At 37.7% G+C, this 27,868-nt stretch overlaps 1 protein-coding gene and 1 long non-coding RNA gene across 6 annotated transcripts in view; one reads left to right on the top strand and one right to left on the bottom strand.

The window, feature by feature from the left end:
* Nucleotides 1-27,868, bottom strand: part of LOC140325733 (phosphatidate phosphatase LPIN3-like) — a 53,797-nt gene that overhangs the window by 9,626 nt on the left and 16,303 nt on the right. The window contains exons 1-16 of one of the 4 annotated variants that reach the window (XM_072403737.1): nucleotides 24,289-24,368; nucleotides 16,756-16,950; nucleotides 16,067-16,162; nucleotides 15,004-15,218; nucleotides 11,096-11,203; nucleotides 10,745-10,850; nucleotides 10,028-10,202; nucleotides 8,194-8,278; nucleotides 7,920-8,053; nucleotides 6,551-6,644; nucleotides 5,065-5,134; nucleotides 4,897-4,989; nucleotides 3,937-3,992; nucleotides 3,664-3,781; nucleotides 3,023-3,171; nucleotides 23-109 (exon numbers count right to left, since the gene is read on the bottom strand). In XM_072403737.1, the coding sequence (XP_072259838.1) occupies nucleotides 23-109; nucleotides 3,023-3,171; nucleotides 3,664-3,781; nucleotides 3,937-3,992; nucleotides 4,897-4,989; nucleotides 5,065-5,134; nucleotides 6,551-6,644; nucleotides 7,920-8,053; nucleotides 8,194-8,278; nucleotides 10,028-10,202; nucleotides 10,745-10,850; nucleotides 11,096-11,203; nucleotides 15,004-15,218; nucleotides 16,067-16,162; nucleotides 16,756-16,947 (1,778 nt within the window). In that variant the 5' untranslated portion in view covers nucleotides 16,948-16,950; nucleotides 24,289-24,368. Of the gene's footprint in view, nucleotides 1-22; nucleotides 110-3,022; nucleotides 3,172-3,663; nucleotides 3,782-3,936; nucleotides 3,993-4,896; nucleotides 4,990-5,064; nucleotides 5,135-6,550; nucleotides 6,645-7,919; nucleotides 8,054-8,193; nucleotides 8,279-10,027; nucleotides 10,203-10,744; nucleotides 10,851-11,095; nucleotides 11,204-15,003; nucleotides 15,219-16,066; nucleotides 16,163-16,755; nucleotides 16,951-20,065; nucleotides 20,249-24,288; nucleotides 24,369-27,868 lie in introns of those variants that run through there. The other 3 variants (XM_072403736.1, XM_072403735.1, XM_072403738.1) reach the window with 3 other exon arrangements.
* LOC140325735 (uncharacterized) lies at nucleotides 14,974-21,686 on the top strand. Of its 2 annotated transcripts, XR_011919725.1 has the most exons (6): nucleotides 14,974-15,099; nucleotides 16,082-16,229; nucleotides 17,294-17,375; nucleotides 20,111-20,258; nucleotides 20,806-20,902; nucleotides 21,521-21,686. It is a non-coding gene; the product is annotated as an uncharacterized lncRNA (long non-coding RNA). The 2 variants fall into 2 exon arrangements; XR_011919724.1 differs by lacking the exon at nucleotides 16,082-16,229 and having other exon boundaries at nucleotides 14,999-15,099.

The raw sequence follows: 27,868 nt of genomic DNA, 5'->3' as shown, positions 1-27,868 counted from the left end.
ATGACAGTACTATGATACTGACTTGTGGATGGCGTTATAGAGCTGAACAATCCCTGGCTGAGTCCAGTCTTTTCCCAGCTGCGGTAAAATGTGACCAAGGGCATCTGACCTGAAATTAGAGAAATGCATGATGGGTGAATATAGCATGGAAATAATTTGGATTGAAAATAACTAGTGACGTTAACAAGATGTTCTTTGGTCAAGCTAGTCATGCACAGAGAAATGTCAGTCTGGTAGAAAATATTTTATTGGCTTCATAACACAGGAGGACATTATATATGCTGGAAACTATCACAGTCGGCATGCCATAGTTAGATAGAACGTCAGCCAGAAGGATGTCATATGTTCAGTGTTATGTGTGTTATGGCCAGCTCTGTTAACGTTTCGAGTGAACAGCTTGCTTGGGGCTAAACAGCTGTAATCTAAATAATATATAAACATTTTTGTTTATTCCCATCAGACAATAAATCATTTTATTGCATTCTTAGAGACCCGATGTAAAAATCATGTCTGTTCTCCAGATTTGGGTTCTCATATAAGGTATACCACCTATGTAAGCAACCAGCGCACTTAATATAAGTTATAAAACAAAGAGCTATCATAAACCTGTAAGTGTTTTATGATGTACATATAAAAAATGGATACATCAAGATGTAGATCAGATGTGTGCTGATCCCCATTTTCTTAGCTTATTGGCAACAGTCCAATTTTTGCAAGAGCCTGCAAAGCATTTGGTCTCTTGCAGCTCATCTTGCTTCTAATTATGCAGCGTCCTTGCATCTTCTAAGAGCGATGAGCCCCCAGGCTTGGGGACAAATGTGTCACCTAGGTCTATAACTCAGGAATCACCTGGCTGTAACTGAACCTTCAGTAGATATGACAATTCAGAGCCTGCCTCCAAAATGCTTTGAAGTGCACTAGGATTTTTTGGTCACCATGTCCTATTGAAGTGCATTTAAACTCCAGGCAAAGCAGATCAAACACAGCCTATTCCTATCAGGCACTGAACTTGTCATACCAACTTATTATTATTATTATTATTATTATTAATAAACAGGATTTATAAAGCTCCAACATATTACGCAGTGCTGTACATTAAATAGGGGTAGCAAATGACAGACAGTTACAGACAGTGACACAGAAAGAGAGGACCCTGACCCGAGGAGCTTACAATCTAGGTGGTGGGGGGAGTCTCACAGAATAGGAGGGGAGATATGGAGTGATGGGAAGTAGCGAGGGTTTAAAGAGACAGAAGAAGACGGGTAGGTAAGTCTGAAAAAGTGTGTTTTGAGTACTTAAATGAGCAGAAGGTAGGAGCAAGACCATTCCAGAGAGTCGGGGCAGCTCTGGAAAAGTCTTGGAGCCGTGGTCATTGGAGGCACATGTACAAGGAGTTTGGTGGTCTCAGGGAACAGGTAGGGGCGGATTTTGGAGATGTTGCGTAGGTGAAAGTGACAGGACCTGGAAATGTTCTGAATATGGTGGGAAAATGAGTGGGCCGAGTCAAAGGTGACACCAAGACAATGAGGGGAGGGCCGAATAACAGTGTTGTTAACAGTTAGAAATATGTAAGGAGAGATTTGGAATTTGAGGGGGGGATGATGATGAGTTCTGTTTTATCCAGGTTGAGTTTCAGGAATCGGTCAGACATCCATGATGGGATGGCTGATAGGCAGCATGAGACCTTATTCAGGACTGAGGGAGACAGGTCGGGGGTGGACAGATAGATTTGAGTGTCATCAGCATACAGATGGTACTGTAAGCCAAAGGAGGATATGAGACTACCGAGAGAGGAGGTGTACAGAGAGAAGAGAACCGGTCCAAGGACTGACCCTTGGGGGACACCAACAGGGAGGAGAGTGGGTGAGGAGGAATTACCATTGGAAGAAACTTGAAAGGAGACGTCAGACAGATAGGAAGCAAACCAAGAGAGAGCAGTGTCACTGATACCAATGGAGTGCATGATTTGGATTAGAAGGGGGTGATCAACAGTGTCAAAAGCAAAGGAAAGATCAAGAAGAAGGAGAAGGAGGAGGGAAAAGTTTCCTTGAGACTTAGCTCTGACAAGGTCATTGGCCACTTTATATGGAAACAAATGGGAGAAGGGAGATGGGACAGTAGCTAGAAGGTAGGGAGGGGTCTAGCGAGGGTTTCTTCGGGATAGGGAGAATAATGGCATGTTTGAAAGCAGAGGGGTATATACCAGTAGAGAGCGAAAGATTAAATAGTTGGGTTAGGGTGGGGGCCAGGGTGAAGGAGTGGGCAGAAAGTAGATCAGAGGAAATTGGGTCAAGCGGATAGGTAGTAGATGGAGATGATGAGAGAGGAGAGGAGACTTGGTCCACAGTAACAGGGATGAGGGAGGCTAATAAAGATTTACAGATGGATGGGGGTGGGAATGGTTGGAGTGGCACAGTGAGCAGAGACATCATGTCTGATTTTGTCAATTTTATCGCCAAAGTAGGTGGCAATGTCTTGGGTAGAGAAGGTTGTTGTGGGGGGAGCAGGTGTGGGATTTAGGAGGGAGTCAATAGTTGAGAATAGGCTGTGTGGGTTGAAAGCTTGAGAGGAAATGATAGCGGAGAAATAATTTTGCTTGGTGACAGCGAGTTTAGTGTTAAAGTGTTGTAGTCTGGCTTTGTAGACCATGAAGTCAGCGTTGAGGCCACTAATGTATTTGCATTTGAGTAGTAAATGCCACATTTGACATGAATGCATGTAAATGTTCAGCAGGAGTCAATTTTCTGAATTGAGCAAAAAAAATAAATAAATACATGGCATTTGTTTATGATGTTTACAGAATAATAATCTATCTTATATGCATCGCACACTGGTTCTCCTCTTAATATCATGACACAATTACCTGACTATTTACACCTAAACAAGTCAAATAATAGGTAATTACACATCCAATTTACATCCGGGGATTCAAAATCCGCTAAGCCTGTTGGGCTATAGTTAATTACTTGTAACATTTTCTTGGTGTAACTTGCCACTGTGAGTGGAATTTTAAGTCTCTGACCTGGTCACTGTTCCATCAATGTCGCTCACAATAATGCGGTCTGTGCTGTCCCACAGGTATATCTGCGCTCGAGTGCGACATGTGCCTTGAAATTTGGTGCAGACGCTGAACACAACCTCATTCGCTCCTCTGTGTAAATTTAGACTTTTCTGTAAAGAGACAGATAATCTGTATTTGCATTGGCTTAGACACATCATCTCACATTACAGTGTTACTAGGGACAGGTCACTCTTTGCTGGTATGTGAAGGTGTAATTGAGTGTTGCTATACCCCACATATCCTACAAGTACTACCCGGCATTTTATAGCGACTACTATTTCATGGGTGCTTTTTTTAAAGGCAAACTTCAGCTCAAATGTTTTATTTTAGAGTTATGAGGAGTTAAACCTTCACATTATGGTCATTAGCTCCATACAACATATGAAATATTGTCTGTAGGTTTATGTCCCAATGATATTTTACCTCATTTGTTGTATGGTCCTTACTTAGGAAATGAGCTCTTCCCAATGGGGTTACAAATTAGAATAAAACCATTTTGTTTAAGTCTAGCCTAGTCAATCCAAAATATAACAAAATTATTTTAACACCTTTTATCCGTCATACATCATACATACTAGTACAGAAAGAAGTATTTCTCTTACTATCTGCTCAGATGTCAGACGGAGGGACTTCTGATCTGAACGTAGTGACTTCTGATCTGAATGGGGCTGTGTTGGAACAGCTGAGGGTTCTGTCAAAACTTCCACTTTCACCTCTGACCTGGGTAATAAAGAAGCCACATCAAAGCTTCAAATCTGTTTACAAGAGCAAACAATAGACGGAGAAAGAAAGAGACAGAGACTGATAACATGGGTATAGAGGACCAAGGAAAGAGAAAAAACAGAAACAAACCCTTAAAACTAACAAACACTCACCTAGTGGGTTCAGGATCTTCATTATGTTCTACATAATCTTCAGGATTTGATACTGGCTGTACGAGAAGCAGAGTGATGGAGAAAGAGTGCAGGAAGAGTGAGATAATATAAATTGTAAGGATGTGCATGGTGATGTACATATACAAATTAATGGATATACAAACCCAAAACTTTTTAAAATTTTGGGTAAAATAAGGAAATGTTAGGAGCTGTCAGCTTTTATTGCTGTAATGTCCCGGTGACAATTGTCACTGGAGTGAAACGTGATGCAAAAGTCAAACACTGAAATGATAAAAAAGTAAATCAAACAATTCCATTTACGATCAGATTTGCAAACAATATATGGGAAGAACGTTTATCGAATGTTAAAATTCAGATCAGTTTTTGAACAAGTGGATGGTACATAGCAAGAATAAATAAACTGATTATGTTAAACATTGAGGAATAAATTGCATAGTTCATGCCTAGCGTTAGATGGGATTTCCCCTTTCTGTGAAGTGATTTCCTTTTACTTCCTGTTGTGTCTCTGGGACAGAAACATCAAAGAAAAACTGATATATTGATTTATATTTAAGGATAAAATAAATATAAATATAAAGATAAGAAAAAAAGGCTGCATATTTTACTTATAAACATCATTTTCTGTAGCTGATTAAGATGGAACCCCAGCCAAGAAGCTAAATACATAACTGAAATAGGTTGATAGAGCATATATAAAGCATTACATAAATATCATAAAATCTGCATCTCCCATCCTCAGCCTAAATCACATTACCACCATCCATGAGAGCCTGACAAGTTAACTGCTTTCAATCAGACCTTGTTTGGTTAAAGAAGGGGATCAACATAGAAAGCAGAGCCTGCATATATAATAAGTAAATATGGCTGTCTTCATATAAACATTTCAAACATAGAAAAATACATTTTCCAGTACAAAAGCTAAGCTCCATGTTTTCTCACCAGTTGGTTGGGCAAACTCCTTCTTCTCCAAGAAAACCACCATCCCCGACTTCGAGGTGGCATCCTTTGCTGAGTCAGGTGATCGATTACCCCCTACAGACAGAAAAGGAAAATAATAAGTAAAAGAATGATGGAGATGGAGGCATGAATAAACCTTTTATATATTACCTGGGGCAGATCTTGGTTAAATGCTTGCATGCACAGCACGATGGGGGCAGCTGTCGCCCAATTGTAATACCTGTGAGTAATATAAAGGAAATAACTAAATTATTCAAGATGTTTTTTCAAGAGGATTGAAAAATTTACATAAATTTACAATTTGTGGGAAATTGCATATTTTTTTATATTTAAAATTTGTTTTTCTATGAAAAGTGTAGTTATATCTGTACATAAAGGAAGACATAGTTGCTCATTACAAAATGAAGCTTGGCTTCTTGCTTTGTGTTTACATAGTAGATGCATCCTACTGTTTCTCTCTCACAGGTTTACCAGCCTGCAAATTGTTTAAACAAAACACAAAGGAAGCTAAACCCGGCCATAAAAAGTCTGATCCTGTCCTGAATTGACATCCTAGTGCAACAGGATCAGATGATTTAGGGTTACTTCCATGATGTGCTAAAAAGTGCTTCCAACCATCAAAGTACTCATTAGCACTCACAATGATTTTACAACTTAATAGAAACTCTTCATTTGACCTTTCTGATCTTTACTTGTTCACAAACTATAGTTTCTCTAAATTACAAAAGAAATATCTTAGAACACATTTATATCCAGGAACTCCAAGTAACAATGGTACCTGTCTGAAGTAAAATAAATAGAGAGCAACAGAGGTGACATTTGTCACAAAGTCAGTCAAGGTCTCAATTAATGTTCAGTGTAATAAAATATTGACTTCATTCATGACAGTCATCTTAAAAAATGCTCTCGTGTCTGGGCACAAAATGCGGTCGACAATTTAGTACATATAGTCAATCCTTAATATATATTATAATTTGAACAGAGGCATATATAAAGATTCCTGTACTACATTTGCCTTTATTGGGGAAAGATTTCAGAAACTGTTGGAGAAAGGCAGTCCCTAATTTTTGCAAACCCTGCCTATTCCATAAGATTAAACACAGACAACCCTGGGAAACAGAATGTATCTGTAATGAAGTTTATAGTTGATTGGTTTTCTTGATTTATGAAAGCTCTCCAAAGCTGGAGAGAATACACTTTCATCAGAAAAGCTGGGTGGTCAAGCAAACCTGTTAAGGATCTGGTCAAGGATTCAAAACATTTGCTAGCAAATAATAAATTACTTTAAAGAAATCCATTTCAGGTTTGCTGGATCACTCAGCTTCACTGGTGAAAGTGTATTCTCTCCAGCCTTGGAGAGCTTTCATAAATCAGGCCCAGTGGTCTAAAAATCAGAATTATTCTGCCAATAATAAAACATTGGTTAGGTATTGTAATTAAAACATATTTATTAATATTATTAATAATAATAAATAGGATTTATATAGCCCCAACATATTACGCAGCCCTGTACATTAAATACGGACAGTGAAAGAAGTATCCCAGGTTGGAAAAGAGAAGAATCATGTTCAACAGAAAACAGAAAGGTCCAAACAACAAAGATAAGGAAGGAAATAAGTTATAAAACAGTACACACTTATTGTGTATTTTAAGCACCAGTCTTGGGTTGTCTATCACTGAAGGGTTTTGGCAGATATCAGAGTAGGAGATCTTGTATTTCTGGAACCTGTCTGTGTGGAGAGAAGACAATTAGACTGCAGTGAAACATAACACAGCATAGAAATAAAAATGGTCAGAGGTCAGATGTTCTGACACAATCTGCCCACTATACAAATACCTAGACATGGACATTCAAGTGCTAATCCCAACACCAAATTTATCTGCTAGAAAAAGATTTGAAAGAAACAACCCGCCCAATTTTAAATTAAATTATGGTGGTCCAAGGTGTTTGATGAGATAATATTTTTTATTTATGGGTATCCTAAAGCAGAACTAAACTTTGGTACCAGCAACCATTGATTTGTCTGGGTTCAGTATATTTAGTTATCTTCAGATAGGTCAAGACTACCGTAATCCAGTGTATGTGAACAGAATTTACATTCTTTCACCTCCATGCCAATTTTTTTTTTAATTTCACTTAAGTTTGTTTATGTATGGTCTACATTAAAGATACATAAACACCCTCAGAATATTGCACATTGTCAACTTCTTTTCCACCACTCCACTGCCTTTTGTTAAATTCCATGCCACCATATTTTTTTCTTCTTTTTCAGCCTTCCATGATGAAATAACACAGAGGCAACTACTTTTGCACTGCCAATGCAAAAGTGGGAACCATGTTATCAAGGGCGTTCAACACAAACCAATGACCCAGTGCCAGATCTCACCCGGCACGAGTAGAGTAAAATCGGGTGTGATTGACAGCTGTGTCCCTGATGACATTGTGGGTGAGCAGGGCAGAGGTTAGGCTTGATGAATGCTAAACATAGCTCTGTTCTACAGAATGTAACTTCTGGGACATGGAAGCAGAAGACAATTGGGAAGAGGTAAATGAAATCCTAAACTAGACAGTGATTTGAAAGTAAGTAGGATATGTACTTGCCAGAAATGTCAAGTAAGCAAAAAGAGTTTACATTTTAACATTAATCTGTAGGCAAAACTTCTTTTATTTGGTTTTGGAATGAGTAGGGAATGACTAAAATCCCTATCTGTTTTCAGTTGTCTATGTCCCATATAGAAGATTTCCCGTCATTGCCAGTCCAGGAGATGCAACACGAAGTGAGAAGAAATTATTTTGTGTGAATCCCAGTGTCCTGGTGTTCAGTACCTATATCGAGAGTAAATCAACTTAATAGGGACACAGATAATAATAAAAACTAGATAGGGGGTTCTAAATCTTTCATATGCAATTCACATGTAAAAAATAGAAAGAACTAACCCCACATATAATACTACTTAAAACATACTGCTGTACTGACAGCGTCACTTTCTTATTGGTAACATACCTTCAGGGATGTTCCAGGAATCCGCAAGGCCTCCACATAATGACAAAGCTACACATGACATAGAAGACTCCATGTTATCATCTGGTACCTTCTCGGAGTTGAGCTGTTTAGGTGGAGGTGGTGGATGCGGTTCACTGAAGAAAGAAAAGGCAGAAGACATTTCCTCAAAGGTTTGTAAATATCCAAACAATTTACGTTGTTGAAATCATTGCATGTTGCCTCTCAAATTTTCAATGATATTCAGCTACATTCATGTATACTTATACATACTGACCTGTTTGGAAAATAGAGGGATACTTCCTGAGAGTCCGGAGAAAGCACTTCATCGGGTGAAAGCGGTACAGGTGCAAGAGGAGCATCTGCAAGAGATTTGGGGATAAAAAGGTTAAATGGTAAATATTAAGGTAAACTGTTTGTTGAACAATTATCGAGCATCATTTTATTATAATTACTATTACTATTAATAATATTAATAATAATAATATTATACAGGATGTATATAGCACCATCATATTACGCAGCACTGTACAATAAATTAGTGTTGAAAATGACAGACAGATGCAGACAGTGACACAGGAGGAGGAGAGAACCCTGCCCCAAAGAGCTCACAATCTAGGAGGTGGAGGAAGTATCACACAATAGGAGGGAGATATGGATTGGTGGAAGTAGTGAGGGTTTAAGAGACAGAACAAGACAGATAAGCAAGTTTGAAAAAAGGGTTTTGATTGCTCTTTTAAAGGAGCAGAATATAGAGAGACCAGAGAGTCGGGGCAGCTCTAGAAAAGTCTTGGAGCCGTGCGTGTGATGAGGTTATGAGTGAGGAAGTCAGTAGTAGGTCATTGGAGGAGTAAAAACAATGGCTAGAGGAGTATTTTTTTTACCAGGTCAGAAAGGTAAGTGGGACAAGAACTGTGGAGGGATTTAAAAGCAAAGCACAGGAGCTTGCTTCTAAGGTGAAATGGAAGGCAATGAAGAGAACTACAGAGAGATGCAGCAGAAGATGAGCGGTGGGAAGGATGGAGGAGTCTGGCTGCAGCATTCATAATAGATTCTAGAGGAGAGAGTCAGGTTAGTGGAATACCAGAGAGGAAGAGGTTACAGTAGTACAGACGAGAGATGATAGGAGCAAGTATAAGGAGTTTGGTGGTCTCAGGGGACAGGTAGGGGCGGATTTTGGGGATGTTGTGCAGGTGAAAGTGACAGGACCTGGAAATGTTCTGAATATGAGGGGTAAATGAGAGGGCAGAACTAAAGGTGACACCAAGACAACGTGCCTGAGAGGAGGGCCGAATAACAGTATTTTTAACAGAAATATATCAAGGGGAGATTTGGAATTTGAGGGGGAAGATGATGAGTTCTGTTTTATCCAGGTTGAGTTTCAGGAATCTGTCAGAAACCCATGACAAGATGGCCGACAGGCAGCATGAGACCTTAGCCAGGACTGAGGGAGACAGGTCAGGGGTGGACAGATAGATTTGAGTGTCATCAGCATACAGATGGTACGGTAAGCCAAAGGAGGATATAAAAAGAAAACCGGTCCAAGGACTGACCCTTGGAGAACACCAACAGAGAGGAGGAGTTACCATTGAAAGAAACTTGAAAGGAGCGGTCAGACAGATAGGAAGCAAACCAAGAGAGAGCAGTGTCACTGATACCACTGGAGCGCTTGATTTGTATACAATATACAGCTTGCCTTTTATGACAAATACAATGACTTGACTATGGACTCTGGACTAGGGCATAGGTTTCAACCTCAAAGGGAAGCAAAAACAGCCCAAGGAGCAAATCGGTTATTACAGTGCAGGAGAAAAAAAAGCAGAGTGGTTAAAAGATGAGCTCCTCAATGTGCTGCTCTTTCTTTCACTGTCTAGTCACAGGCTTTGGGAGGGGGGCATACCCAGTAAATGTAACCTAACTAATGTGGAGAAAAATCAGGTCTCCTACTCTGCCAGACAGGGCTGTGTCATTTAGCAGAGCTGTGTACATCTCAGATCTGGAGCAGCTTTTACAGGTCTGTGAGTGAAAGAAACAAGAACTTGGAACCAAATACAAGAATCTCATAAGTTAGCAAATAAGTTACCAAGATGAACTGCTTCCTTATGGCTCACCTGGAGGGACCTGGAACTCAGATGTATCCTCTGATCCTTCTAACAGAACTATGCAGAATGTGTCATCCTCCTCTTTAGCGGGAGCAGAGTCTTTTGAGGAAGGGGAAGTTAGCTCTTCCAGCTCCCTGGTAGGGCTGGGTGGTGCGGATTGGGAGCCAACATCAGGCCGAGTGACCTTTCAAAGATAAAAGAAGTGTTTAAAGAGAACATATCTGCTATGAGAAGGAATGAACAAGGTTACAAATAACATAAACAGTATTGGTCTGCAGAACACAGCTAACTACCTGACACTGACTGTAATGCCCACTATAATCAATGTCCAATTGAAGGGAGAGGGTTAATCATACACACACACACACTTTACATTTATACACACACAATCCATTCTTGCTTACTTTCTCTTTTCTGCTATTTAGCTCCATTGCCTATTTTCCCTCCCTCCAAAATCTAAGGCTCAAAATGTCCCCTTTCCTCTAATTCCTGGCTTTTTGACTTCTGCATCCCTGTTTCTACCACCTGACCCATGCCCAATAAAATGACACCCACTTTTAAATATGCCCACCAGTTACTATAGGGCCATGGCACACTTTGTGTGGGACATAATATTCAGTCCACAGAAAATTGTTCCTACTATTACAGAGATAGCTCATAGGCCTTTATTCCCCAGGTCATTGGTCCAAGTCCTCCCATGGCTATGATTTTGATGGATGATCTCACCTGTGGGAGTTTTCCCCAGCTCCATTCCATGCAGTTCTCAGGCACAGGTGTGTTTAGGCTTTTCACTTCCAGTTCAGAGTCACTTCTAGGTGATGGGGAACGACTGCTGAATCAGATCAGTTTTTTATATCAGCAAATGGTGCATATGTCAGTGATCTTCATATACACATTATATAAAGATGGAAAAGGTGATGTACTGAAATTGCATTATTTTTGTAATGGAAAACATCATTTAGTTGCTTCAGTCAAAGAATATTTTGGTGTGTCCATAACAATCAGAATTCTGATTCCATGTTTAGAAGTCACTCACATTGTCATATATGTTCTTTAAAACACTTTTATTTGTTTTACCTTGGGGGTAACTGCAAGATAACCTCCTCAGAACAGACACGAAAATCCTTTGACTGCAATGGAGGAAATTCTTCCGGGAGGTCACAGAATGAGAAGTATAACGAGTCACTAGATGAAATAAGAGGGATAAACAACATAAAAAGACATCAGGATAGTGCAATACTTTTTCATACCTTCTAGCATACAGTTTACACTTGACCATTTTACCTTTATAATATTAGGTACAATAAAGTACTCTTTTCTTTTCTCCATCTTTGCATAGTTAAATTTACATACATGCATAGTTTACATATTCTTTACAGCCCATTTACTTCTTTGCAGGGGGTTACCCACATTCTAATGTGCAACAAATTGCATACAAACCTTTTTTTTGCAATGCAATGCACACTAATTTACTACAATGAGTTGTGCCATTCTACAACACAGCTGCATTACCTTAGTGTGTTGACATTAGTTGGTTCTATTCATAATGACACTATAATATAGAAATGCATTGTTAATTTGTGTTACTTTTCCACACGTTACTGCAATTTTGAAGTATGAATCTGGCCTTAAGTAAATGACATACACCAGAAACTAAGACAATGGAAATTAGAAGGGCATACCCTTTTAAAGTCACTGTAATGTGAGCACATTTTCCAGATCTTCACCTAATATTATTTTGTCTAAAAAGGTAAAGATGGAATGCAATAGCTTTCCATGTCAAAGCTCTTTTTAAATAGTTCACCCAAAGGAAACCAACTAGTTATAACATAATGCTGGTTGGCCGAGTTAGCTCCTGGCTTCTTGGATGTTTTGGATAATCTATCAGTAAATTCCCTTTGCCATAAATCCTGCTGTGTTCCTGTCTACTTTGGATTTTAGGGTGTTTCTGTTCATCTTTGCTTTAATTTAAAATAAATAAAAAATCCAACAGGGAAGGTAAAAATCCTTACAATGGCAATAGAAACAGACTTAGGACCCCGGCACAGAGACCTTAACAACACTGTCCCTGAGAGGTATAAGAAACTGTCCACCAGCAACCAAAAAATGAAATATTTGTTTTGGTAGAGTGACCCTTACATATCATACAATTACAAAATAAAAAACTTAGATGGCTGACATTACCAACAGTGCTCCAATAAAGGTTGAAGAAATAATTTCATCTTTAACCTATCCTTCAACCCTTTAGAATAGAAGATGTAGAAGAATACTTTTTATGAATTCTAGAGAATAATATTCAATAACAACTAATTATCATTCGTTAATAGTATGTCATCTTTGTATGTAGTAATATCATCAAGATCCAGGAGCAGGCTTTATATAATATGTTATTGTATGAGCAAGGTCCATGTGTGTTTTTCATATATATATCTAAAGCTCTAGGTCAAATGAAAAAAAACATCTATTGCAAACAAATCGGTAGAATATGCACAGGAATCACACAATACACCTAGAAAAAAGAATATATTCAATGGAGGAATTTTATTGTTAATGTACAATTCAATTAAATCTGAAATACTTGGTAAAAATAGTAAATCCTACATTATAAATTATTCGGTTTCCATTTAGATTAGTTATATGCCCCATGACCCAATATTTTTATTTACTATAGGGCCAAAATGAGGACAACCCAACAAATTATTGATCTCAAATGATTAATAGTAGAGTCCTAGAATATTGTTAATAGTAGAGTCCTACTATTGTTCTAAAGACATTAGTCCAATTGTAAGATTCCAACTTAGTGCCAACAGTCTGTGGAAGAGGATTTTTGTTCCAGTTTAAATGCGGAATTGAGAAATCTAAATGGCCTGCACACAGCCCAATTATACTAAACACTGGAATGAACTGGAATGCACAGCGCAAGCCAGATGCCCTCATCCAACATCATCAAACACCTGATGTTCCATTGGATTAATAGACAAATATTCTCACAGTCACAATCTAAATACTTAAGGAAAGCCTTCCCAGAACAGTAGGGATTTATTTATTACAAATGATGGAAAATTCCATATAAATGCCCCTAGTTTTAGAATGAGATGTCCAACAAGCAACAATGCCAGTTTGCCACAAAAGTTTTGCCCATTGTGAGTATTTCATTATTACACCTCATGCCTTTTGTAATCCAGTGATTTGAGAACCCTGGTGTGTAATGCAGCCAAGCTTTTCCAAAATACAACCACTGCAAGCTTATTGTATTCTTTTACATATTCCTTTTTGATGCAATACATGTGTTAAAGGGTGATATTTGTAGCTAAAGGGAAGAATAAAAGCTTATGGAAGGAATAGCAGCTTGCATTGCACTGTAGTACATAATGGAGGGCAGATAGTGATATCCTTTTACAAGTATAAATGGGGACCTTTTCATCCTTAAAATCCCCTTGAAAAATATGATGAGAACTGCAGGTTAGGAATGAGTAGTATAATTGAAATTGTTTGCTCATTGAGCTGTTTATTCAAAATCTACATTAAAAAAAATCAACAATAAAAAAAAGTCCTACTCTTTTTTTTCTATATTTTTTAGGTATGCAGGGGTGTATTTTAAAGGGTTTATATAATTCAGTATTTTGTAATTGTGTTTGGTAAGCATTTAGTTTTGTGTACTGTCACTTAACATTCTTTATTTAGCTTTTTTACCATTGTATGTTTTTAAGAAAAACACATAAAATGAGGTTATTGATGCTATGTTGGCACAAGAACACGTGTTTGATAATCCTTGATTGTTGAAAGGAACTTCTGTAACCCTCAGGATTGGTTTGCATCCCTAAAACCCACAAAAACTTCCTAATTGTTCATTCCTCATTACCTGTAGTCTAGCATGCTAATTTTGCTTTGGCTGCAATGGAACTTTAATAATAGCGTGTGAGACTAAATCCTATAGCCAGCTGTAATCAGTAGCAGTCAGTATGTAGAGTGGCGACATTGAAAAGGCTATTGATATGTGTTTTTTTAAACTTCCTCAGGAGTTGTAACATGATGACATAGAAAAGCCAACCCTATACATTTCATCTCTCAACGTCCCCCGGAGAAAGTGGAGAAAGTGAAGAAGTCAGATGATGGAATACACAGGGTACTTGGCTGCGTCATACCATACAAAATGTATTAAAAGTTCATTATTCCTCTTCTTCATTTTTTATAAAGGTTTGTTTTGGATGATATTATCAGATGATGTCTATATCTATAAGAATTTTGTCCTGAAGACACTATTGCCCACCATATTGTCATATTGGGGTCATTCGATAAGATTTGTTGGAAGAGTAACGTTATGAAGCACTACCTGACCAAGCTAAAATTTGTTTAGAATGTCTGCTGAGTTTCAGTCAGAGAGATGATGTGTACACTGTAGTCATTTTATTACAGACTTTTGGATTGAAGAATTAGTCAAACGTATATGGTGATTTTTGTAGTAAAAAAAAGTAACCCTTTGCTACTCTTTCTAAAATTTAAAAAAATGGTTTTCGATATACTTTTTCAATAGACATCTCTTTGTAATTTATGAGTTGCAAGGCTGCCCTGCGCTCTGCATCCACGACAATGTCAATGCATCACTGAAGGTATTGGTACTACAAGGTCACATCCAATATTGCAGTAACCCTTCCACTTTTAAACATTTAATAAAAGACATTCTAAAGAGAAAAACGTCGGTAAATATTACTCAGGTTGCAGGGGCAGAAGGGGGATTATCACTTTTGGTAAAAAGCACTATAAAGCTGGCAGTGTACATCAATAACACGCAGTTGCTATGCAGCACATTGAGTTTGCCTTTAGACTGTGTCAGCACCGAGGATCATTAATGTAATGTCACTCATCACTGGATCTTTGCCATGCAGCAGTTAGTCAGTGGCTACACATGTGCCAAGATGTTTATGGTGTCACAAGGCTTTCCATGACACAGAGTTGAAAATGCAAGACAAATCATCATTACTCACCACGAGGGCAGCACAGAAATTTCATCTTTATCCTGAGCTCCTGAACTCTCATCCCCTCGACTCCTCTTTCTTCTGTTACTCCAGCGTTGTCTCCTGGTAAGTGTGTCTAGTGGGGATGGGGTGGAATCAGGAGTTGGGGGGTCCTCCGGTAAATCATTACTGTCATGAGTTAATAGAAGGTCATGGGGAACAGGAGTGATTGATGGGTCAGGTTCCTGTAAAGTAAAGAAAAACAGTGAAAGTTGAAGTATCGCTCAACCTAAATTGCAGTACAAATTACAATGTTATATGTTTAATCACTTACCAGCTTTCTATATATCTCTAGCATACTCCTTACACCTAAATACCCAACAATGGCCACTACACATTATTAATTTTTTCTAATTTTTCCTAAACTTACATGATAAAGAATACATAAAAGTAAAACATACAGTCATACTTTGACGGTAGGATAAACTTCTCTAGTACTCTGGTTAGTAAGTTACAAAAGAGAACTACACCCAGCTCAAATGGATGAAGACTTGACATTGATGATCAGAATAATAAAAACTGCATAAAAGACAGAACCATAGTTCTAGCCTGAATATTTTAATTAGGTTTACAATATATTGTGGAAAACAAGCACTTTGGGCCTGAAAAAACTTAATTTCTAACAAAAAGACAGTGTTACTTTGCCTATTCCAACAAGCAACACTATCTATAAAATGTTTCAATGCATTCCATTGCATATCCCCCCCTCAAATTCCCAGACTACACATCTATTGAATATTCCTCCTGAGCCTCACTCTGTTGCAGCAACAACCAAAATACATAGCGTTGGCTCGTATTCACGCATAGTGAAAGCAAGCATCTAGCTCCATTACGCCATTAAGCCAGGCAATTCATTGTGGGAGAAGGTCACATACTACCCTATACTTAGTGGTATCAAGTACTTTCCAGTGACAACCACAGAATAAGAAGCAGTTTTACAGACATTGTCACTTTGTCCTAAAAAGACTCTTTGTTCATTGGATACATCTCTTATCAATAATTCAGTCCTGTTGTTCCCAAAGGTAAAATTTACCTCATTCTCTTCCAGTTCTTGGATGAAGAAGGCTTCTCCGTTTTCCCCAAGTCTCATCTGCAGATCTACAGGCTCTCCATTCACTTCTATATCAACCTGAATAAAAAGTCATAGCCATTAATTAAAGCTGAACATTAAAGCTGTAAATGAAATTGAATGAAATGTATGTATCTTCTGCCATAAAACTTCTTAGGGTCTGTGGAAATTTGTTTAGATTAGATTGATTTTAGACACCAGGCTGAAACAACAGGTGGAGCAGCAGAAAGTGGGAGCAGGGAGTGCAGACCTGACAATACTAAAACAGAGCAAACTAAAAGGTAATTTTGCCATAATGTGCAACTTGCACATAAAAGTATCACTTCTGTGACTCCTGGGCACACTGCTTCATGCATCAATGTGTTCTTACTAAGATTGGAGTTACTTCTGAGGCTCCAATCAGCACCAGAGCTACCATGAAAGGTTGCATCTGATTGATATTTGTGAGAAATAACTTAAAATACTAAAAAAACTTTATCTATAATGTATTATGACATCTAAGTGTAATCTTAGTTATAGAACCCATTGCATAATTTTGTCAAGACTTCACCAATTAATCGGAACCATCTGGCCATCTGCAGACTACTGTTTCTGACACCCTACTGGTTGAAACATACAACTATTTCAGTTAGTAAGGTCTTTTTAATACTTACAGCCATTTCAGCTGATCTTAATATACCCAGTTTCCCAAAGCGCACATGGAATGGAGATGATCGAAAAGAGCCATCAGGCTGTTGGACCACTATGACATCAATAGATCCCGACAATGTGGCTGGGTTGACACCTTTATACAAATCCCGTACACGGCCCAGTACAGAGCCCGCAAGCTGACCCACGTAGTTCATCCTCTGAAAAGAGAGGGGTTAATAAATATACAGGTAAGAGTTTATTGCAAATAGAAAATAGATACATATACAATATTTTGCAAATACCAGCAATACTGTATGTAACATGGAACTGCTGCACAATACAGCACTGCAGAATTACTATCCTATGGGTCTGGGTAAGCCACCACCATCATCTAAGAACTGGTTCTGTTTTTAGGTTTAGATATATAGTACTTTAAATACAGCCAAATGGCCAAACAAAGCTATAGTGATAGAAACTGCCAAACTGATGTACACTACGATTGATTTGCCTAGCTGTCATTGATCCAGTGTCTTTAGTCTGATCAGTTTATGTTTGTTCCAGGTCATTTAGTTAGGAAGTGTGGGAGACAACCAAGGAATGACATTTGCAGGAGGAGGTCAGCAGAGGCATTCTGCACATACAGGTATCTTAAAGTAAAAGCTTTTTTTTTTTAAATAAATAAGTTAAACGTACAGGCTTATTAGTAGTTACTGTATGCCGTTTGTATAACTAAAATATAATATCTATATCTTATTTTCCTTTACTGCCAGATTTCTGTACTATTATAGACCTATTTGCTGTACAAGTACTTTAGCATAAAGACTATGATCGTATTTAATGGGATTGTTGTCAGAGGTTTGGACTCAATCCAATGCTCTGCCTTCTCTTTGAGTTGCATATGTAATTTCAAACTTCATGTGGTCTGCAGACCTTGTCTTCCAAACCACTGAATATTGATGAGGGAGATATCCAGAGCCAAAACAGAGTACAGTATGCTAAAAAGCAGGTACACTACTAAATAAAGCTTTTGCAATGGTGGACATTTTAACCAATTATAGAACACAACTGTGTTGTTCCTGGTGGATGTCTGTGGATATTTGTTCTAACATAAAATACCACAGTAAATCTACACAAAAATAAATGAAAATACTACTAACATTGTGGAAGCACTAGCAGATCAGGTTTGCAACATGCAAATATGTTAATATAGAATGTGCTGATATCAATCTGCTGTTACTCTTTCACTGGGCAGTCAACAGACTGGGGGTGGAGAGAGGGCACCAAAATATTTCCTAAACTGGACCTTCCATTAATATGGAAGTTCTGCTTATACTGACTGGGCCCCTTCTGCATTCCATATTGCCTTATAAGAGGGAGAAAAAACATTATTTTAAATGGCAATGTTAGGATTATGCTTACCTTACCCCAATTTTCCACATTGCTGGATGTAACATCGCCATCATTCCAGGTGATATATAGTTCTTTGGAACACAGAGGGGTAAAATCATGCAAGAAGACATTAGAGTCCATAGTAAAAGCCTCGTCTCATGTGATTTCACCTGCTTTGTGTTCCAAACGATTCTACCCAGAAGGACGGTGACATCATCCTCACCTAGGCATAATAGGAAGACGAAGGAGTAAAGTAAGTACATTTTCTAACTTTACTCCTAACAGATTTGTGTTCACCTTGACATAATCATTGATATAAGAAAGGGGAAAGAGTCCACCAGCATAAGCTGACCTTCCATATGAGTGGAAAACCTGCTTTAACTAAAGACGTTTCATCCACCTGCTGTGTGCCAGAGCTGTGTTAGAACTTGGGACAAGATAAATAGAAATACAAATCCTTTGACAAGTCAAACAGCTCCAATATATTTCATGCTTTTATGCATTTCATGTGTGCATTTAGCAGTTTGCCTGGAATGCTGATTAAATTACCCATTATTGAAAGTCGTCCAACTATGCTATACTTTTCCTTTTATCTACCACTGGCTCCTCAGGACATTAGAAATTTTTTTCCAGCTGCAACTAGCGCACTTTCTACCCATTGTGTCAATGGCTACTCATTGTTGGGGCTTGTCCATGTTGTGGGTGGAAAAGATTTATTATGTATATAATATAATGTTGAAACTTCTTTATGAGTAAGCAGGCTTTTTTGGCAGTACAGAAAATACCAGCTGATCCATGTACTTTTTAATGAAAATAAAGAAATAAGAAGGGTGTTTGCGTAGAGCTATTTGTCATTTTTTTATGGGGTGGAACTGAAATAAAAGCCCCTTAAAACACAACTACTGTGCTGCACTACTAAGCAGAATGTACAGTATGTATAATAAAAATATCATAACATGAAAATTATAATGTTATCAGGTCAATTTATTTTTTAAAGTCTTACTGTATTGTCCAAACAGCTCTGCACTGGCTATTCAAGGGTGGGATCCTACTACTGGTTGGCACAGGGGTTTTGACTTGCTTCGTTTCCAACCTGGGCTGGTTCACCAATCGTTGGGACAACATGGTTGTTCTGGGCCCCTCTAGAGCCACCATAGTGATACTGAACTTAGTGTGGACACCAGATTGGCATTGCTCTGGGTAGAGCAGAACTCCCGGATTCAAGTGATCAGCCAGCCTCAGCATCCTGAGCTGCTAAGCTTACAAATGCACCCACAACACCTGGCCAATTTAATTTTGTTTTTCAATTTATCAATAAATATGTAATATAGAATGTTTCTTTAAGATTTAAAAAAGCATAATAGGTTTTACAAATAGGAGATCACAGAAAAAGCTCCTTGCCATCATTGTTTCCTAATGTTTTTCTTTTACCTCATTTACTTTTATATATAAATGGCTATGCAATTGAGCTCCGTAAATAATAGTCTTATTGCAACAGAGCTGCTAGGAATAGACATGTAAACAAATGAATCTCAGAGCTTCAGAGCAGAACAGAAATAAAATCCATTTTTTTTTAAATAAATTTGTCTTTTACATAATAAAAATATGTAGAAAACACTATTATTTCCCTTCAAATACTTCAAAAAGAATAAAGGATTTTAAAACATTACACACTATTACTATATAATAAACACACACACAGATATCATATATATATTACAGTATATGCACATATACTGTATATTTCCCAGTAAAGAGTACTACGTAGTCACATTAAGCCCTGGCAAGGCATAATCACTGATGTGGGTGCTTTTACTGCTGCTTATCTCCTATGTTGTAAATATCCATTAAAGAAGCAAGTAGTGTTCATATCCCTTTCCTTCTTCTATCATCAGACAATAAACAGCCGATAAAACAGGTTCACATAAGGGTTGGTAAACTCACATTTGGTTTGTATAATCTTGCTCATTGAGCCTTTAAACTTTACAGCTTCCAAAGAAGAAACCTTTCAAATCTTTCAGTAATGGTATTCCAAGAATCCCCCAGGCCAGGCAGCAGAATTGAGAGATGATTAGTCTGGTCAGAGAACTCCAGCCGATGTGGCCCCACTCAGCACATTCAGTAACCTGTTCTCCAGGTGAGCTGTAAATGGAGCCTTCATGATTATATCTAGTTGCGTCATGTTAGCAGGTGAGCAGGTGTGAGGGCTGAAATGACTGAACAGTCTCACGTGGTATAACCGGTAATCAGGTGTCTTCCTGGGCTTCGTTCCAGCATGTGGAGCAGGAAATAAAGATTAATTATCCTTTGGAAGACACAAATGGAAGTTGATATATGACATTTAGGAGAGGTATGCTATCTCCTGGTCCAGTTGGTCTGCTGCATGGCCTGGAAGTCTCTTGTCAAGAACCCATTGTATATCAACAGCATTACCAATCAATGGGATCTCTCCAACTGACAAGAAAGTCACTTAAGTATCTTTTTTTCCATGAGGTCGCAATAGTAACAAGGTCCCAAAGGGACTGTTCAGTGCTATTCCAAAGAGTTGTGAACACCTGAAACAATACCAACTATATATATATATATATATATATATATATATATATATACATACACATATATACATATGTTATAAAATATAGCAGCAAATTTTTAAAAGATAAATTATACATTTTTATATACAGGTATATATCCAGCCAAAAAAGAAGGACAATGGAGGGGAAAATAGGGACGGATGGACTGAAAGAGTAACAGTCCCTCCAAATTTGGGACAATTGAGAGGTATGAGTATGTTCTTTTTAATATCTTTTGAGTTTTGTGTAATCTGTAAAAAGCAGTGAGTGTCTTCTAAATACTGTAAAATGGATATATGGCCAAAAGGTTCTTTTTCAGTTTTTAAGGAAAAAGATAGACCCCCAACCAGGCTATGGTGTTGCTGCCTCTGTATGATTTCCCTTTCACTTCCACCCAGAGATACCAAAGGAAGTTAGAGAAAAAGATGGGAAATTGCTTTCTTAGACAGCTGTTCCCAAGACACATATTCCCATTGAAACAGTGGCAGACGTAGCCAACAGTGAGCCCTTATGCAGAAATGACTTAGGGCCACTTTGGGGCCCCCTGTTGGCTGAGGAGAATCTGTGACCCTTGTGCAGCAGCACACTTTGTACACACCTATGTCCGCTCCTGAATTAAAGATTTCATCTCACCCCTTGTTGTAAAGAATCTTGGTGAAAATGGTCCCCTGTACAGAGGGATGAGTTTTAACAAAGGGGACTTTGATAGCGATAGAAAAAACTTGATGGAAGGTCTTACCTTTGCCCACTCTATGAAAACTTAAAAAACAAACTTTGTCTAGAGATATCCTGCAAATATTTATTTAGCACACTGCCTTTCTTTTAGGACATCTGCCTCATGCTGCTATGAATCCTATACCTTTAGAGCCCAGTTTTTTGATGCTGAAGAACCTTCATTCCACAGAAGAATTCTGCAAATGTCTCCTGCAGGAAAAAAAGGTGAATGACTGGTCCATACATGAACCTTCTCAGCTGTATTGTCATGAAACCCCAGGATTAAAGATTCATTTTTAATTGCCATTATTTTGCCTTTTCCTGATTCCTCCTCATAAATTGCTAATAAAAATGTTAGATCAAATATACTACCTGATGTTAGATCAAAAATACCTGTTTTCATTACATTTCTGAAATAAGAAAAAGGTACACTTCAAGGTACAGGTGTGACAAAGAACCTGCCCATGTCCATTCTCTTTACAACTGATCCAGGTCATCCTTTTGTGTGTACAGGAAAGTGAGAAATCTCTCAAATGGGGAGGAAGATGGCTTAAAAATCTAAAAGGGGATTTTATTTATTCCTAATACTATCCATAATAAAAAGAAGCACCTGTAAATTGAATCTATGTCCGTTCTGAGTCAGCAAATGTGCTCACCTATAAAATTATTTGTAAGCAGTAGTAAGTGTAACTATCTGCAGGACAGCTGCCTTAGTCATGCGATCTGTCATACTACAGGTCCACTTTAAGAGGATGGATCATTACCTAAAAAATGCTCTTCCATTGCTCATTGCCGAGTTGTCACGTTTCCATTATTTATTTTTCTATACCTCCAGTTTAGGAATGTTAATTACAGGCTGGTTCTATCATACGGTAATAAAATCCGTTTGCCTTCCAGACCCTGTAAACGTTATATTCCCTTAAATTTAAACAATGCCAGTGCATTTAGCAGAATATTCTTTTAATATTATCTTGCATTTGTATCATGCAATCATTTTACACAGTGCTATACAGAGCTCATAGTCATGTCGTTATTTGCCCCTCAGGGCTGCTCTCAATATAAAATTCCTACTCCAGTCACAGTCAGCAAGTCAGTTGGCAAGGTAAACATCGGCTATATTGGATTTGTCTTGGACCGAGTTCAAGATACTTTAAACATTCACTGAACCTGGAACAAATAAAACCTGGGCAGATTGTCCCCATCACTGTGACAGAAGCACACAAACTACCGTAAGTAGTGCCAAAATATTCCCAGTCCAATTCACCTAGCAGAATATTTTTTAGCCAGAAAACTGGAGTGTATACACAGAAAAATAAGATGGGATATTTTTAAAGACTTGTTCTCAATCAAACCAAAATCTTCACACAGACAACCAGCGTAATAATAAATATGTCACAATGATGAAAATATCTAAATCCATCCTATCTAAATCTATCCTATCCATCCTAACTAAATGCGATCATTAGGAAGTAATTTTAAACTCAACGCTATCCAAAAAGATGGATATCAATCATGTTTGTTTGTGGCCTGTGTTTCCATAAGGATGATTTCCTCAATAATACCTGGCACTTCTAGGTAAGGAGAGGTATGTGAACTTTTCTCCTGTATTAGTGCCAGTTCTAGCAGTCACTTGCTAGGCCTGAGCACAGCTACATGACTGAGGGTGTGAAATTATTACCAACTGAGAAGATATAAGGATCAAAGGATGTCCTTCCAGAGACCCTCATGGGAAAGGTGACAGCTTCTCTTTACCTAAAAGTACCTGGGCTAGATTTGTGAAAGGTTCACCAAATGTTCTTTGAAGTTGGGTGAATACTGTTTGAGGTTTGATGAAGCCAATGTTTGAGTTAAGCCTCATTGAAATCTATGGTAGATAAATCTTTTATTTAAAATTTTTAATGTTCTTAGGGGATTTTCTCTTCTGAGTGAATATTCTTAGTCTTTATCTTTTAGGATCAAACACACTATTAACATTCAACAAAGTTCAAAAAACTTTCACCTGACTTGTTTTATAGGTAAAGCCCAAATACCGGCAAAATTAAACAAAACAACTACTTTGATTCAGTTATGTTGATTACTGTTAATGATAAGTTTTGGCTTTCATAATGAACTTTTCAAATTCAGAACCCTAATGGTCCTCATTTAATAAAGCTCTCCAAGATTGGAGAAGCTAGACTATCATGGGAGAACCCCATGATAGTCCAGCAAATGAAGTAATCCAGCAAATGAAATGGATTTTTTAAAAATCACTTGCAATGAATAGGCAAATGTTTTCAATCCTTGACCAAGTCCCTTGCAACTTTGCTGGATCACCCAAAGGAAATCATTTGAATACAGTGTGCCAGCACATGAAACAGATATCCTATCACTTTGCTTCTATACATTGTTTGCATTCACTTATTTTATATTTATTAAATACTATTAGTATTTGCCTTGTTAAATGTATGGTTTAGGTGGTCTTACCTCATATTACTTTAACTTTGAAATGTATTGGATTTGACAGTTAAAATATTAGATATTACCCAAAAGACAAGACAAATTCCCTCCTAATTTTTGATCTTTCCACTCTTCAATGGAATGCAATTGCTACATTTACTGCAGGTGATCCAGGTGAATTGTTTTAAATACTTGTGCTTATACAAAGTAAATATTTGATGTAAGTCACAGTCAGTGCTTCATAAATAAACCACATAGACTTCCATTGTGAAAAGAAAAAGTAAAACCCAACCACTGTGCAGCACTGCAGAGCAAGAAGCATAGCTTTTCATTTTTTACACTACATAGCAAAATTGTAAACTATACATTCCCTTTTTTTAACAGCTGGAAGCTAAATCATCTAATACATGACACTGTATGCTTAGTGGAGTTTATTATACTTACCCCTACAGACACATTCAGACTTATTCAATAAAGCAGAAAGCAATATAGAAACTGCAGCAGCCGTGAGCAACCAATGAGAGTTCATCTTTCTATATTCTAATGTGAGTAAACTGTAAAATGAACTTTACATATATAATTTCTGCTGAACTAAATAAGCCCAAACCCTTTAATAATTTCAACATTACTAACTTCCCCTGTTTACCGCAAGGCTGCAGCTGGGAGGAAGATGTATTTCTCACTGTATGTGGTTAAAAAGTTTGTTCTGAGGAATCAGAAAAGGACAAAGTAAATTGTGCGGCCCCATATCATATCTGGGTGCTGCACTCCCAGATCAAGCACTGCTATCTGATTTCTGCTATGACAATTAAACACCAAAGACCTATTCACATCTGTGCAGTTTGAAAATGAATGGGAATGCATCATAAGAAAATAATGCTAGTGATAAAAATTACATCAATGCATTATAACACACAACAACATCAGGATACATTGATATGCAATACAAAGTTATAATAACAGCATAATAATAACAGGCATACATTCCAAACATGTGATGACGTGTTTCTAAAAACATCTTTAGAACAATAGGAGAAATATGAATAAGTGTGAATGGGCCTTAAAAAGCACAACTCCACTTTTTTCGTATCATATCCCCTTCCTACTTCTGCCTTCCCTGCCTTCCACCACTTTTTTTTTTTAATCCAGTTTTACTTACATTTTTCATTCAGTCTAATAGCTGTCCTGTCTGTGGACAGCTATTATACTGAATGATCCCTTTTTTTTTTTAAAGTGTTAGTGGACAGTCCGTTGTCCAGTAATACTGTAAACTCAAGCTGGCAATATGGTACACCACAATGGGGTGTTATTATAGCCTTCACATATAGGGTGTGGGAATATTAACAATGAACACATGAAAAAAAAGATGTGCTGTATTGGATACTGATGATAGTATTTCAGCAAAAACGGTGTATTTATTATAATTCTTACCCTTTCTGGCCTTCATATTTTGGAGCTGGGATTTGTATTTTATCTGTAACCCCAGATTTTAGTGTGAGGTTTGGCTTGTTGAGCAGGGGAAAAAAATGATGTATTTGCATCCAGTATGAATGTTCTGGGGATTCATCATTTATTGTGAATAAGCAGATGTACAGTATGGCATATACCCAGGACACAGTATGCCTTTGGCACTCTGATATCAAACTGGGATAACTGGGGGTCCCAAGAACATCTCTTAGGCTATGTACGCACATGCAATAATTGTTATTGGAAACGAACGACTAGCGACCGAACGTCCGATAATTGTTAACAAAAAAAGTGAACAACCACTGGCCAACGACGCCCATGAACGAGGAATGTTGCTGGAAACAAACGACCGTCCTGGCAGATCTGATTGGGTGACAATTGTTCGCAATCTATTGTGTGTACGGTCGTTCAGTGATTGTGGATTGTTCTGTGATACACTTTCTCCTGTACATGTCACTTCCTGCATCGTTCATTTTTGATGGATTATATTTAAATGATCGTATCGATCATAATAATCATTGATCATAATAATCATTGATCGGTCATTAACCGTTCATTTTTCTAACAACAATTATTGCACGTGTGTATGTAGCCTTAGATTGTAAGCCCCTCTGCGCAGGGTCCTCTCCTCCTCCTGTGTCGCTGTCTGTACCTGTCTGTCATTTGCAATCCCTATTTAATGTACAGTGCTACATAATATGTTGGCACTAACATATTAAGTATTATGTTACTAAAATATACTGTTAAATAATAATATTTATTATATTAATAACAAGCGTACTTTATAGTCTCTTCTGTAAAGGTAACACGACAATTTTCCCAAGCATGGGCAAAGTACAAGTCTACTATAAAATGGAATATGAACCCCTCTCCACCAAAACCACCTTGCTATCGTGCCCACCTCACCCCCTACGGTTGCAGATACTGCTGCCTTGTTTTTCCCTAGTAGCTAGCTATGTGATCAAATCCCACAAGGATGGATAAGCCAAGCAGCAGGTATCACTGAACTCTGCTCCTATTCTTTACCATAGATCATGAGACCTGCACTTAGGCATTTAGTCATTTGGTTTGCATTTTGCCATTTTATTGTGACAATAAAGCAGTAGCATGAAATCAAAATCCGGTTATTCCGAACAGAACTTTGGTTTAGACCAAAGTCCTCTTTAAATCTCTCTTACCTAACATGCATTTATAAGCTGACTATAAGATGTGTTTTAACATATTGCTAAAGAAGTAATAAAGAACTCTATTAAACTTTTTGTGTAGAGGAGTATTAAAATTATGGCTGGAGATCATTTATTAGTTCCTGTTTTTCCACAGCTGTCATTTAATGACCTTATATCATGCTAGCCTTGTCTCTGGCTATGATATAATAAAAAAAACTAAAGCAAGAAATGGGGAAGACGTCACATTTTATTGAAAAATGACATGGTTATGAATGAAATTACTTGCAGCCTTTAAAAATAAGTTCCCCTGCAAGAAAATTTTGTTTTTTGAAATAGCTGTGCATCATAATCAATTTTAGGATTTTACTTTTTTCAATCTTTTATTGCTAATCTCCTGCAGCCTGTTTAATGCCATCCAGCCACGGCTTTATTTCAATGGATGCAGAACAATGTAGAACAAGCTCCTATGCTCCACACTGGGCTTGATGCAAGATGACAATGCAGAAGCACAATTGGGAGAAAGGGACATAGCATTGGCACCCCATAACAGAATTTGGCAGATACTTTCACAGAAGGATTGCCAGGCATTATTTTGATAAAAAGCTGCAGATTTTAAAGAATTACAATATACTTTTTGAAATGACCTATTAAAGTTTATATAACATTTATTGGGTTTAGAGCTCCTTTAACCCTCAAAAGCCCATCAAGTCCCAATTTCAGTTCTGGAGTTCAGTCTTAAGCTTTAGGATTTTATATTAGACATAAAGGTATCCAAGGCTGCTATTCTAAAACTGATTAGAGCCCCACATGTAATTACACCACTTTATTCCATCCAACCAGCGTCAGCAAGTTAGCAATCTCTGAATCATTTATCTTACTCATGTAATATATGTAATGTAACACTGACACTGCTTTCCAACTATCTTGCCACAAGATGAAATGTAATAAACAAGTGTAGCTGCCAGGACTGAGGCTTCAATGACAAACACACATTGAAACACATACCAAAAAGTCATAAGAAGAAATTGCATGATCGAGTACTGGAAAGAGTCAATGTCACATGGATTCTGAACCAAGATAAAGAAAATATGTTAGCAGAGGACATCTACTGGTACCTAATTCTTATTGCAACTCCCTGATTCAGTGTTTCTCCTCTTTCCCAACATGGGTGAACACCTTCAATATTTACTGTATCCAAAACTCACACTACATTACTATGATGATCAGTGGGAAAAATGTTTCCTACATTGCTGGCCAGTGGTGTCATCGTTAAAAATCATTGGTGTCAATTGAGCTGACCTGAGAGGTACCATCTGCTCATTGCTCTAGGAACCCCTATCAATCTCCGGAGGAACCCTGGTTGAGAAACATAGATTTAGGCCTTTCACAAG

This window comes from Pyxicephalus adspersus, chromosome 3 (assembly GCF_032062135.1).
Source record: "Pyxicephalus adspersus chromosome 3, UCB_Pads_2.0, whole genome shotgun sequence".
In the NCBI taxonomy this organism is placed as follows: Eukaryota; Metazoa; Chordata; class Amphibia; order Anura; family Pyxicephalidae; genus Pyxicephalus; species Pyxicephalus adspersus.
Note: the sequence above shows the minus strand (reverse complement) of the source record. Positions and strands in the feature narration are given on the sequence as shown.